The sequence below is a fragment of the Thamnophis elegans genome, chromosome 13 (assembly GCF_009769535.1).
Source record: "Thamnophis elegans isolate rThaEle1 chromosome 13, rThaEle1.pri, whole genome shotgun sequence".
Classification (NCBI taxonomy): Eukaryota; Metazoa; Chordata; class Lepidosauria; order Squamata; family Colubridae; genus Thamnophis; species Thamnophis elegans.
This window is the reverse complement of record NC_045553.1, coordinates 6,955,876-6,970,293: the sequence shown is the minus strand read 5'-3', so window position 1 is coordinate 6,970,293 and position 14,418 is coordinate 6,955,876. Positions and strand designations below refer to the sequence as shown.

The 14,418-nt window shown below is 44.3% G+C and overlaps 1 gene segment (V, D, J or C); it reads right to left on the bottom strand.

Annotated features, from left to right (window-relative positions):
* Positions 1-7,760: 7,760 nt before the first annotated feature.
* On the bottom strand, positions 7,761-9,903 carry LOC116516725. The segment is given in 3 exon segments: positions 7,761-7,915; positions 9,422-9,718; positions 9,861-9,903. Coding segments are annotated over 3 exon segments (495 nt in total).
* Positions 9,904-14,418: the final 4,515 nt, after the last annotated feature.

The following is a 14,418-nucleotide window of genomic DNA, read 5'->3' as shown; positions in this document are numbered from 1 at the left end:
AAATCCCACTCCACCACCCCCCCCACACGACCGTAAGTAGACAATCGGGCTTCCGCGCATATCCAACTGTTTTAACGGGAGGGGGTCTTCGACCAACCCGATTACGCTCCTGTCAGCCGCGCACAGGGAGCTTCTATCACCCAACAGCGGAGAGAATCCACTCGTTCCCTGATCGCACCGATGATATCCACGCCATATTCCGGGCCTGGACCTTCGCGCTCTTCTCCACACTCTCCTCGGCTCCTCACAACTGCAATAGACGTCCAGAAGCGGCAGGGGCTATCGAGCTGGAAATCCAATCCCCATTAGCCCCAAAAGCCGCTTCTGGACATCTATTGCAGTCGTGAGGAGCGGAGAAGAGCGCGAAGGTTCTTGGCGCTCCAGGAAGCCGCGAAAGCAGCTGGGGGAGGCGAGCGGTTTGGTTTCTCCTCCCTGGATGTCGCAGTAGCAGCCCCAAACTCACCGATCTCAGTGTTTTTCGCATCGGGGTGTGCTGCAAGAGCATGCCCTGATGCGAAAAACACAGAGATCGGTGCGCTTGGGGCTGCTGCTGCGACGTCCAGGGAGGATAAACCAAGCCGTGCACCTCCCCCAGCTGCTTTCGCGGCTTCCTGGAGCGCCAAGAACCTTCGCGCTCTTCTCCGCTCCTCCTCGTGACTGCAACAGATGTCCAGAAGCGTCGGGAAACGTGCGGCTTATAACCCGGTGCGCTTTATATGTGGAAAAAGTTTGAAAAATTAACGTTAATTGATACTGCGGCTTATAATCCGGTGCGGCTTTGGGTCGTGAAAATACGGTAACTAAACTAACATTTGTAAAGCTCAACATCTAATCTAGGAGAAGCACATATGAGCCAATCGTTATGAAATGTTCATCCTTACATCCTCTAACCTTGACCCAAACTTGCACCAGTGGCCACGTTTTAGCCTGCGTCTTCATACAATCCCTTTTATCCCATCTCAAGTCTAGAGGCACCTGAAAACCATCTGTAGTTTCTCCAAGTTTACATCTTATCATTTGATAGTTTTCACTCAAAGCATGGGGAAGTGAGACCATGTTTCTGTGGGCTTTCCCTGCACTTTTCTCTTCCATATATCTGTGTATTTTACATCGCTCTTCATAGGGACGAGACTTTTGCAGATGGAAATGAAGCTGCCAAGGGTCTGATTCATCAGTAATAATCTGCCTCGTCTCCAGCCTCTGCATTGGTGATGGCCAAAGATCCTGTAGTCCCAGACTGGGTGGCAGTGAACCGATTTGGGATCCCTTCTCCCCTGCTCCAGCCATTACAGTGGACAAAACGGGGGGTTTCTCCTGCTTTCTGTTGATACCAGTGGATGTTATTAGTACGCTGGGTTGTGCAGGAGATTGTAACGGTTCCACCTGGGGACACAGAGCTGGAGGGAGGCTGAGTCCAAGCAGACTGATCATTGATGCCTTTAGATAAAGGGGGGATGGAGGGAGGTAAAGAGTGAGGGGAGGAAAAGAAAGAAATACTGTTCAACTGATAGTTCACGCTGAGCTATTTCCAAACTCTTATGAGAATCACAGCCAAATCCTTTCTTGGCCCAGGAAAACTTTACCTGTGCAGTAAGTGAGAAGTGCAAGGAAGACCACAGCCCAACCCATGGTCAACTTTGGCAAGGAATGTCCTTCTAGCGGAGACAATTCTAACCTTCTACTTCTGCTCCTTTCCTTTCCTTAAATGCCTCTGCTTGGCCACTTCATGCAAATGAGGTCTGCACTCATTGGTTCCGCTAGAATATTTTATTCCCCCAAAGCATTCTGAGGTCTTTTAGTTTAGCCAATGACCAGAGGACAGATTTGCATAGATATTTGAAAATTGGGGAGACTTGAAAGCACCCAGTTAAATCTGACCAAATTATTGGGGATCAGGGAACCTTCAATGTTTCTTCAAACACCCTGCATGTTACTTAAATGGCTCATGGGAATGTCTATATGTAAATGTAATTATGATATTCTATTTATCTCCAAGGCACATAAGGATTAATATGCAATTCCTACAGAATCTGAAGCCTAATACATGTACAGTATATTGTTCAAAAAGCAAGAAATAAAATCCAAGAAGCCATTGTACAAAACAAACCAGAATTTTGCATTTGGTCCATTTATTTTATTATTCGCTTTGACAAATTGATTGGATTGACGGATTGTACCAAAACACATTGATTAATTGTCATAGTTCTCCTAAAATATTAGAGGAAGGACAAAAATAAAAGAATGTGTTGGAAGAAAACAAGAATAGAACAAAGCAGGTCATCTTTATTCATTCTCTTACGGAAGATGTGAGGGTGCCAATCCTTACTAAGTGTTCATCCTTACATCCTCTAACCTTGACCCAAACTTGCCCCAGTGGCCACTTTTTAGCCTTCCTAAAGTCCCTTTTATCCCATCTCCAGTCAAGTGTTGATGCACCTGAAAATCACCTGTAGTTTCTCTCCAATTTTACCTCTAATCTTTTGATAGTTTTTACTCAAACCATGGGGGACTGAGATTGTGGGTCTGTGGGCTTTCTCCTTCTAATTCCTGTATTCCTCATCCCTCTTCATAGGGACACAGAGATTTTTTTGCAGAGGGAAATGAACCTGCAGAAGTTTCTCTCCTGTTTCTTCAACTTCTTCAACCGTTTCCACGGTCACTGGTCAAAGTAGTTGCTTCTTGTTTCAGGCTGAAGAGGCAGAGAGGAGGTTTTTGTCACACTTCCCCATAAGAATTTACCACCGTGCAGCCTAGTACCAGCACTGTCCCAGTTACAGCAGTAATAATCTGCCTCGTCTCCAGCCTCTGCATTGCTGATGGTCAAGGATCCTGTAGTCCCAGACTGGGTGGCAATGAATCGATTTGGGATCCCTTCTCCCCTGCTGCAGCCGTTACAGTGGACAAAACGGGGGGCTTCTCCTGCTTTCTGCTGATACCAGTAGATGGTGTTAGTACTCTGGGTTGTGCAGGAGATTGTTATGGTTCCACCTGGGGACACGGAGCTGGAGGGAGGCTGAGTCAAAGCGGATTGACCATTAATGCCTTTAAATAAAGAGGGGATGGAGGGAGAGAAAAATAAAGAAAAACTGTTAAACTGATGCATTTTCAAGCATCAGCCATTGCCAACTTCTTATGAGAATCACAGCCAAATCCTGTCTTGGCCCAGGAAAACTTTACCTGTGCAGTAAGTGAGGAATGCAAAGAAGACCACAGCCCAACCCATGGTCACCTTTGGCAAGGAATGTCCTTCTAGGGAAGACAATTCTAACCTTCTTCTTCTTCTCCATTCCTTTCCTTAAATGCCTCTGCTTGGCCGCTTCATGCAAATGAGGTCTGCACTCATTGGTTCTGCTAGAATATTTTATTCCCCCAAAGCATGCTGAGGTCTTCTACTTTAGCCAATGACAAGAGGCCATGTTTGCATAGATATTTGAAAATTGGGGAGACTTAAAAGCACCCACATAACTCTGACCTCATTATTGGGGATCAGGGAACCTTCAATGTTTCTTCAAACACCCTGCATTTAAATGAATGGAACATGGAAATGTTTATATGTAAATGTAATTATGAAATTCTATTTATCTCCATGGCACGTAAGGACTCATATGCAATTCCTACAGTATCTGAGGCCTAATAGATGTACAGTACATTGTTCAAAAAGCAAGAAATAAAATAAAAGAAGCCATTGTGCAAAACAAACCAGAATTTTGCATTTGGTCCTTTTATTTTATTATTTGCTTTGACAAATGTGGGATGGATTGTTGGATTGTGCCCCAAACTCACGGATTAATTGTTAGAGTTCAAGGAAAGGATTTATCCCTTCAAGAACACCAGTCTAGGGAAAAGAAAGAGAAGCGTCTTCCAACTGGACCTATACACTAGAGCATGTCATAAGCAATTTTCATACTCTTTTTAATTGTTTTAAAAAGTGACTGGGAGTAGAGTTGGGTGTCCTATACTTTATTTTCTTATTTCACCTGCTGGGTGAGGACTCAATGCCTTCCTCCCTCTCTTACACTAGAAGAAGAGATGAAACGTTGCAGGCGCCAACATCTGCCCATCCTTTTGCTGAAGTCATTTGTTGCACAAACAAGAAAGGACAACAGCAACCCCTATTGGCCACTAATATGGCAGCATCTGTGTTATCCCCTCCTGGGCAGAAGAAATGCAGCTTTTGCCATCCTTTGTGCTCCATCCTCATCCTTCTTCCATCCTTCTCCCCTCTTTCTTTGTCTGTTCCCGGAAGATAGACAGAAAAATTAGGAGGAGCAGAAAGAGAACAAGAATGGAACATTTTAATACTACAACACCAAAAACGACATTTTAGGTCAATACTATATCTTTGATTTGTCATCATGCTTCTCTGTGCTTGTCCTTCTTCACCTTCACGGCATGCTGGAGGTTGAGGTGAAGGATCTACAGCATCTTCCATCAGAACAGTTTCATTTTTATAGTGGCTGATTCATTTCTCCTAAGAAGCAAAGCTTTAGCACATGGTCTCCCTGGTTCAACATCTAATGTGGGAGAACCACACATGATTATCCCAATCTTTACTAAGAGTTCATCCATGCTTCCACAATCCATGGACCAAATCTAACCTAGGAATTACTTTTTGGGACTCTGTCGACATACAATCACTCTTATACCATTTCCAAACTCAGGTTGACCCAGCTAAAAATCACGTCTAGCTTCTGCAAGTTTACTTCTTTACATTCACAATTAGTACTTATACCACGGAGGGTTAAGACCATGGGTCTGTGGGCTTCCCTGCTCCCTTCTCATCCACACTCCTGTCTCCATCGCCCCACTTGCTGGGCATTGAGAGAGTTCTCTGCAGATGGAGATGAACCTGCAAGAGTTTGGCTTGTGTCTTCTCCTCAATTCCAATGTCCCCAGTCACAAGTCAAGGTCTGTTGCTCCTTGTTTCAGGTTGAAGAGACAGAGAGGAGGTTTTTGTCATGCTTCCCCATAAGAATTCACCACTGTGGAACAGGTTGCCTGTACTGTCCCAGTTACCACAGAAATAATCTGCCTCGTCCCCAGCCTGCACATTGGTGATGGTCAAAGTTCCTGTACTCCCAGATGTGGTGGCAGTGAACCGATCTGGGATCCCTTCTCCCCTGCCATATCCGGTACATTGGACATAGCAAGGTGCTTCTCCTGCTTTCTGTTGATACCAACCAATACAGTAAGAACTCTGAGTAGTTGTGCAAGAGATCCTAATAGTTCCACCTGGGGATACGGAACTTGTCGGAGGTTGAGTCCAACTTAATTGACCATCAACACCTTAAAGGAGGAGAGGGAGAAAGAGGGGAGAAGAAGGAAGGAAGACTGTTAGACTGGAGGAATTTGCTTTGTGCTCTTAGATATTTCCAAGGGACGAAGTTCTTATGAGAATCACAGCCAAATACTCTCTTGACCCAGGAAAACGTTACCTGTGCAGTAAGTGAGAAGTGCAAGGAAGACCACAGCCCAACCCATGGTCACCTTTGGCAAGGAATGTCCTTCTAGGGGAGACAATTCTAACCTTCTTCTTCTCCGTTCCTTTCCTTAAATGTCTGTCCTTGGCTGCTTCATGCAAATGAGGTCTGCACTCATTGGTTCCGCTACAATATTTTATTCCCCCAAAGCATTCTGAGGTCGTCTAATTTAGCCAATGACCAGAAAACACATTTGCATAAAACATTTGAAAATTGGGGAGACTTTAAAGCTCCCAGTTAAACCTGACTGCATTATTGGGGATCAGGGAACCTTCCATGTTTCTTCAAATATCCTACTTTTTACATGAATGGGAAATGCAAATGTTTATATAGAAATGTGATTATGAAATTGTATTCATCTGCATAACATGTAAGGGCTAAAACACAATTACTATAGCATCTGGGATGAGCTAGCTAGCTAGCTAGATAAGTTACTGACTAGACAGATCGATAGATAGATAGATAGATAGATGGATGGATGGATGGATGGATGGATGGATGGATGGATGGATGGATGGATGGATGGAAGGAAAGATGGATGGACGGACGGACGGATATTCAAAAAACAAAAAAGTTGTTGTGCAAAACACACCAAATTACAAGCGATATTTTGGATGATAAGGGACACTCTTGAATGACCAATAGATATGATAATTATTTTTCCAAATACTAGCAGACAGCATTATGTAAAGGACAGATTTCAGGAATTTCATAGTATCTGCACAAACATGGATTCATATCAAACATCCCTACGTTATAAAGGAGGAAGAGGGAAAGGGTGAAAGCATAAACACCGGGTAGAGCTGGTCCTTCTTAATGAAGGACAAATGGATGTGATAGATGTATCCATTTGTCTTAAATCAACCAAAATTGGGTGGTTCTTGGATTGGATGATGTAGAAGGACCAAAACCAACACTGGGTTTGAGCTCTAATGCCATTTCTCTAAATGCAATGACAACACCCTTCAAATGCCAGGAGTTTTCTGGACTCCCAGAGAGACATGAGGCCAAGAAATCACCTGTAGACTCCAATTGAGGAGTGTAAGAAAAATAGAAAGAAAAGACATGAACAACAGCTGGACTTTCTAAATGAAGATCACCTGGATGGGATGCTCTTGTCAGCTGGTCTTCTATCAACCCAAAGTCCACTTTTCTTTCTCTCTGTCAAATGTCACTTCTGCAAACAGAGCAATTTTAAAAAAGAGAAATGAATCCAGGAGAAGGTTTTTGTCTCACTTCCCCACCTGAATCAATCACTGTGGGACTGACTACCCGTCCAGACACAACAATAGTAGGTCGCTTCATCTTCAACCAGAGCCCCAGTGATAGTCAAGGACATCATATTCCCTGATCTGGATCCAGAGAAACGGGCTGGAATCCCCGATGGTCTGGAACTGGTTGCATAGATCAAAGCTCGAGGTTTATCCCCAGGGAACTGCAAAACTCAACAATGGAGCAAGGAAGGTTTTCTGGGATTAGTTCTAGACAGAATTGTGCCTCTTTCCAAATGGATTTCTCTTACCAACGGAGATCAGGATGATGGAGAGAAGAAATGCTCGGGACATGGTGGGACAATTCAATGTGCCAATCTCTTCTCTCAAGCCAATGGATTTCCTCCTTGCCTCCTCTACTCCTCTCTTAACCCCCTAAAGGACAAGAGAGGATCCCCTCATGCAAATATTTTCCTCTTCAACTACCAACCCAGCCCTCTGGGTGTCAGATTAGAGAGGGATGAGCAACTGCTAAGATGTGTCTGGTCTAAAACTATTATTTCCCTGCACTGGGAGAAAAGGAAGAAACAAGAATTAGTGGTTTAGCAGACTGAAGTCTATCTGGGGCTCATTCCAAAAACCTGTTTTGATCTGCTTGAAACTACAAAGCCATATTACAAAAAAAAATGTATTTGGCTTTGGACAAACATTGGATGGATTGATGGAATGAATCTCATCTTCATTGATTAATTCACATGGTTCAAGGAGAGGAAATGTCCCTTCAAGACCAGCAGTCTAAGGCAAAAGAAGAGCTATTGACATATTGACATTGACATTCCATCATCAGGCTAGGTGACACTTTCTGCCGGACTTTGCTCTGGCCATGCTTTGGCTCAAACATGAAAGGGCACCAAACCCCCCTGCTGGACCCTGGTATTGCAACATCTGCATCCTCTCCACCAGGTCTTCTCCTCAATTCGAATGTCCCCAGTCACAGGACATGGTCTGTTGCTTCTTGTTTCAGGCTGAAGAGGAAGAGAGGAGGTTTTTGTCACCCTTCCCCTATGAATTAACCCCCATGGAACAGAGTGCCACTGGTGTTCCAGCTGCCACAGTAATAATTGGCCTCGTCTCCAGCCTCTGCGTTGGTGATGGTCAAAGTTCCTGTGGTCCCAGACTGGGTGGCAGTGAACCGATTGCGGATCCCTTCTCCCCTATTGCAGCCTTTACAGTGGACATACCAAGGGCCTTTTCCTGCTTTTTTTGAAACCATCTAATGCTGTTAGTACTCGGAGTTGTGTAGGAAATCGCAATCGTTCCACCTGGGGACACGGAGCTCGAAGGAGGCTGAGTCCAACTTAATTGACCATCAATGCCTTTAGGAGAGAAAAAGACAGAAATACTCTGACTCTGATTCCTTTGCTCTTAGACATTTCCAAGGAACCAAGTTCTTAGGAGAATCACAGTCAAATTCTCTCTTCACCCAGGAAAACTTTACCTGTGCAGTAAGTGAGAAGCACAAGGAAGACCACGGTCCAACATATGGTCACCTTTGGCAAGGAATGTCCTTCTAGGGAAGAGAATTCTAACCACCTTCTTCTCCTTTCCTTTCCTTTCCTTTCCTTAAATGCCTCTGCTTGGCCTCTTCATGCAAATGAGATCTGCACCAATTGGTTCTACTAGAATATTTTATTCCCCCCAAAGCATTCTGAGGTCTTCTAGCTTAGCCAATGACCAGAGGACAGATTTGCATAAAGATCTGAAAATTGGGGTGACTTAAAAGCTCCCAATTAAACATGACCGCATTATTGGGGATCAGGGAACCTTCCATGTTTTATCAAACATGCTACTTTTTACATGAATGGGACATGGAAATGCTTCCATGGAAATGTAATTATGAAATTCTATTCATCTACATAACATGTAAGGGATATAACACAATTATAGAGCATCTGGGGCTAGTTAGACAGACAGACAGACAGACAGACAGACAGACAGACAGACATTTTAAAAGCAATAAATAAAGATGTTGGGGAAAACACACCAAATTACTCGTGATGGTTTGGATGTTAAGGGACACTCTTGAATGACCAATATCTATGATGATTGTGTTTTGAAATTCTAGCAAAACACTATGTAGAGGACCCATTTTCAAGAATTTTGTAATATCTATACAAATTTGGATTCATATCAAACATCCCTAGGTTATAAAGGAGGAAGAGGGAAAGGGTGAAAGCATAAACACCAGGTAGAGCTGGTCCTTCTCAATGAAGGAGAAATGGATGTGAGAGACATATCCACTGGTCTTAAATCAACCAAAATTGGATGTTTCTTGGATTGGAAGATAAGTCACACTGTAGAAGGACCAAAACCAACACTGAGTTTGAGCCCTAATGCCATTTCTATAAATGCAATGACAACACCCTTCAAATGCCAGGAGTTTTCTGGACTCCCAGAGTGACACGAGGCCAAGAAATCACCTGTAGACTCCAATTGAGGAGTGTAAGAAAAATAGAAAGAAAAGACATGAACAACAGCTGGACTTTCTAAATGGAGATCACCTGGATGGAATGCTGTTGTCTGCTGGTCTTCTATCAACCCAAAGTCTACATTTCTTTCTCTTTGTCAAATGTCACTTCTGCAAACAGAGCAATTTATAAAAAGAGAAATGAACCCAGGAGAAGGTTTTTGTCTCACTTCCCTACCTGAATCAATCACTGTGGAACTGACTACCCGTCCAGACACAACAATAGTAGGTGGCTTCGTCTTCAACCAGAGCCCCAGTGATAGTCAAGGACATCACATTCCCTGATCTGGACCCGGAGAAACGGGCTGGAACCCCCGATGGTCTAGTACTGGTTGCATAGATCAAAAGTCGAGGTTTATCCCCAGGGAACTGCTGGGACCACCAAGGGTAGTTGCCATCCCCAAGATTCCCACCATCGTATCGACAAGATATGGTGACTGTGCCCCCAGGAGTCACAAATTCTGGATCCTTCAGGTTCTGCAGTTGTTGAAGGCTGGGGCCTGAAAGAGAGCAAGATGTTGCTTGTTCAACAGAGAGTCAAGAGGAGCACCACAAATGGAAAACTCAACAATGGAGCAAGGAAGGTTTTCTGGGATTAGTTCTAGACAGAATTGTGCCTCCTTCCAAAGGGATTCCTCTTACCAATGGAGATCAGAATGATGGAGAGAAGAAATGCCCGGGACATGGTGGAACAATTCAATGGGCCAATCTCTTCTCTCAAGCCAATGGATTTCCCCCTTCCCTCCTCTCCCCCTCTCTTAAACCCCCAAGGGACAAGAGAGGATCCCCTCATGCAAATATTTTGATTTATTTGATTTGATTTTGATTTATTAATATTTGTAGGCCGCCCTTTTCCCTGAGGGGACTCAGGGCGGCTCACATAAAATCAGGGGAGGGGAAGACAAACATTGACAAAGAGACATATAATAAAATAGTCAGCAACATACATTCATCATTCGGGAGGGGCAGCTATCCTTGTCCCCAGGCCTGACGGGCTAGCCAGTTCTTAAGGGCTATGCGGAAGGCCTGGACGGTGGAGAGGGTACGAATCTCCACGGGGAGCTCGTTCCAAAGGGTCGGGGCTACTACTGAGAAGGCCCTCCTCCTTGTAGTTGCCAGCCGGCACTGGCTGGCCGATGGAATACGGAGGAGGCCTAATCTATGGGATCTTATTGGTCGCAGGGCGGTAATTGGCAGAAGGCGGTCTCTCAAGTACGCAGATCCACTACCATGGAGGGCTTTGTGGGTGACTAGTAGCACCTTGAAGCGCACCCGGAGATCGACAGGTAGCCAGCGCAGCTACTAAATTTGCTACAAATTTACATTTGTAGCAAATGATAGCACATGAATATATCACATGGTGGCAAGCCTGTCTATCATTTCTAAAAACAGAGGAGGGTCTTATTCCATTTGGGCATGTGGACTAGGGCAGGTCATCAGTAATCCATGCATTCATTTTATTTCATTTCTGAAACATACCCTTGGAAGCAGAATGGTTGGACATAACCATTTACTTTCATCCGGCACCACCGTACTTATTCTGTGAATGCTCAGTGTCCTCCTCCCTCCCTTACCCTCAAGAAGGAGATGAGACCATTCAGGAGCCACATCTGGCCATGCTTTTGCTCAAACAGGAAAGGGCACCACCACCCCCTGCCGGCCACTGGTATTGCAACATCTGCATCCTCTCCACCAGGTCTTCTCAATTCAAATGTCCACGGCCACAGGACATGGTCTGTTGCTTCTTGTTTCAGGCTGAAGAGGAAGAGAGGATGATTTTGTCACCCTTCCCCCTATGAATTCACCACCGTGGAACAGAGTGCCACCAGTGTTCCAGCTGCCACAGTAATAATTGGCCTCGTCTCCAGCCTCTGCATTGGTGATGGTCAAAGTTACTGTGGTCCCAGACTGGGTGGCAGTGAACCGATCAGGGATCCCTTCTCCCCTATTGCAGCCTTTACAGTGGACATACCGAGGATCTTTTCCTGCTTTCTGTTGATACCATCTAACACTGTTAGTACTTGGGGTTGTGCAGGAAACCGCAGTTGTTCCACCTGGGGACACGGAGCTCGAAGGAGGCTGAGTCCAACTTAATTGACCATCAATGCCTTTAGGAGAGAAAAAGACAGAAATATTCTGACTCTGATTCCTTTGCTCTTAGACATTTCCATGGGACCAAATTCTTAAGAGAATGATAACCAAATCCTCTCTTTACCTGTGCAGTAAGTGAGGAATGCAAGGGAGACCACAGCCCAAACCATAGTCCCCTTTGGCAACAAATGTCCTTCTAGGGGAGACAATTCTAACCTTCTTGTTCTTCTTTCCTTTCCTTAAATGCCTCTGCTTGGCCTCTTCATGCAAATGAGATCTGCACCAATTGGTTCTACTAGAATATTTTATTCCCCCAAAGCATTCTGAGGTCTTCTAGCTTAGCCAATGAGCAGAGGACAGATTTGCATAAAGATCTGAATATTGGGGAGACCTAAAAGCTCCCAGTTAAACCTGAGCACATGATTGGGGATCAGGGAATCTTCAATGTTTCTTCAAACATCCTCATCCTTCTTCCATCCTTCTCCCTCTTTTTCTTTTTAGACAGAAAAATAAGGAGGAGCTGAAAGAAAATAAGAATGGAACATTTTAATGCTATAATACCTAAAATGACACTCAATATTATATCTATGTTTTGTCATCATGCTTCTCTGTGCTTTTCCTTCACTTTAGTGGTATGATTGAGGTTGAGGTGAAGCATCTATTCTACAGCAGCTTCCATCAGAAGAGTTTCATGTTTTTAGTGGCTTATTCATTTCTCCTAAGAAGCAAAGCTTTGGCGCATGGTCTTCTCAGTTTTACCTCTAATGTGGGAGAACCATGCATGATTATTCCAATCTTTACTAAAAGTTCATCTGTACTTCCACAATCTATAGTGCAAAACTGACCCAGGAATTACTTCTTAGTGCTCTGACCTCAGACAACAATCTCTTTTCTCCATTTCCAATCTAGCTTGACCCAGCTAAAAGTCACCTCTAGCTCCTCCAAGTTCACTTCTTCTTCATTCACAATTTGTGGAGGGTTGAGAGCATGGATCTATGGGCTTCCCCGCACCCTTCTCATCCACACTGATGTCTCCATCATCCTTCTTGCTGTCCATTGCAAGACTTCTCTGCAGATGGAGATGAACCTGCAAGAATTTGGCTTGTGTCTTCTCCTCAATTCGAATGTCTCTGGTCACAAGTCAAGGATTGTTGCTTCTTGTTTCAGGCTGAAGAGGAGTACCAGCATTGTCCCAGCGACCACAGAAATAATCTGCCTCATCTCCAGCCTGCACATTGGTGATGGTCAAAGTTCCTGTACTCCCAGATGTGGTGGCAGTGAACCGATCTGGGATCCCTTCTCCCCTGCTGCTTCCACTACATTGGACATAGTGAGGTGCTTCTCCTGGTTTCTGTTGGTACCAGCCAATGCAGTAAGAAGTCTGCTCAGCTGTGCAGGAGAGTGTAACTGTTCCATCTGGAGATACAGAATTTGTCGGAAGTTGAGTCCAACCTATTTGACCATTAATGCCTTTAAAGGGGGAGAGGGGGAGAGAGGGGAGAACAAGGAAGGGCTACTGTTAAACTGATGCATCTTCCTTTGCCTTGATCATTTCCAAAGGATCAAGTCCTGAAAATTACAACCAGATTCTCTCTCAGACCAGGAAAACTTTACCTGTGCTGTAAGTGAGGAATGCAAGGAAGACCACAGCCCGACCCATGGTCAACAGTTGGCAAGGAATGTCCTTTTAGGAAAGAAAAGTATAACCTTCTTCAGAGCTTCTCCTTTCCTTTCCTTAAATGCCCCTTGCTTTCGCCTTTCATGCAAATGAGATCTTCATTCATTGGTTCTACTGGACTATTTTATTCCCCAAAAGCATGGTGTTGTTTTCTAGTTAAGTCAATGAACACCGGAGAGATTTCCATACGTCAGATTTGGAGCCAGGGAGGGGGAAAATGTCTGTGGGGATTCTAAGTCATCCGGGTCATAGTTGTCTCAAAGGTGTTTTTTCAAAAGGCAGCTGGACTGTTTTTCCAAGAAGAAAGAGAAGGAGGAGAAGGAGACAGTATACAGAGTTATTATAAAATGAAATTAGGAGCATTTCCAGCAGTAGTAATAGTAACAGGGCTAGTAGCGTTTGTAGCAGTGAGAGTAGAAGCCGAAGCAGGAGGCGAGGACATAATAGAGATAGAAAGCATCATGAATATTGGAGAGGATTAACAGCTGTTCAGCTTCAAATGGGAGGAATGTCAGGGTAATGATGATTTAATAGCTGACCAGATACTGTAATGCTGTAATGATGATGCAACGGTAGGAATGAATCAGCAGGGTTATTTGACTGTTACCACTTCAAGAGTCTGTATTATAAGAAAGGCCCTGTTGGGGCATATCTCTAGTTCCATGTATTCTTCCCTGATGTATCTGCTGATTGATTGTTTGACCTTTGCCCAGTATGTGTATGTATGTATTCTTTGATAAAACCATTATTTAAATACAAACCTCTGTTTACTCTATTTGCTCCTGGGTTGTCTCATACAATCATACTGTGCGCACGCTGACATTATCAAACTACCCTAAGATTTCAGTAAGGAACAAGCAAAGAATAAAAGCCAAAATGTAAGTGGAGCAGGACTTTTTGAGGGAAGATCGTTTGGATAAGATGGTCTTCTCCTCTTGCCTTATGTCCACCACAATTCTACATTTGTCCTCGCATCACATTTCACTGAGGCAGGCAGAACAAAAAAAGGGGAGGGATGAAGGGTTTTTGTCTCACTTCCTCTTCTGAACAAACCACTGTGGAACTGATCGCCTGACCAGACACAACAATAACAGGTGGCTTTATCTTCAACTAGAGCTCCAGTGATAGTCAAGGACATCATGTTTCCTGATCTGGACCCGGAGAAACATTCTGGAACTCCTGGTGGTCTGGAAATGGTATAAGAGATCACTCCTCGATGTTGATGCCCAGCTATCTCCTGGGTCCACAAAGGGTAGTGGCCATCCCCAAGATTCCCACCATCGTATTGACAAAATATGGTGACTGTGCCCCCAGCTGCGACAAATTCTGCGTCCTTCAGGGTCTGCAGTTGTTGAAGGCTGGGACCTGAAAGAGAGGAAGACATTGCATGTTCAATGGAAGGTCAAGAATGGCCAACTCAACTGTCCAGCA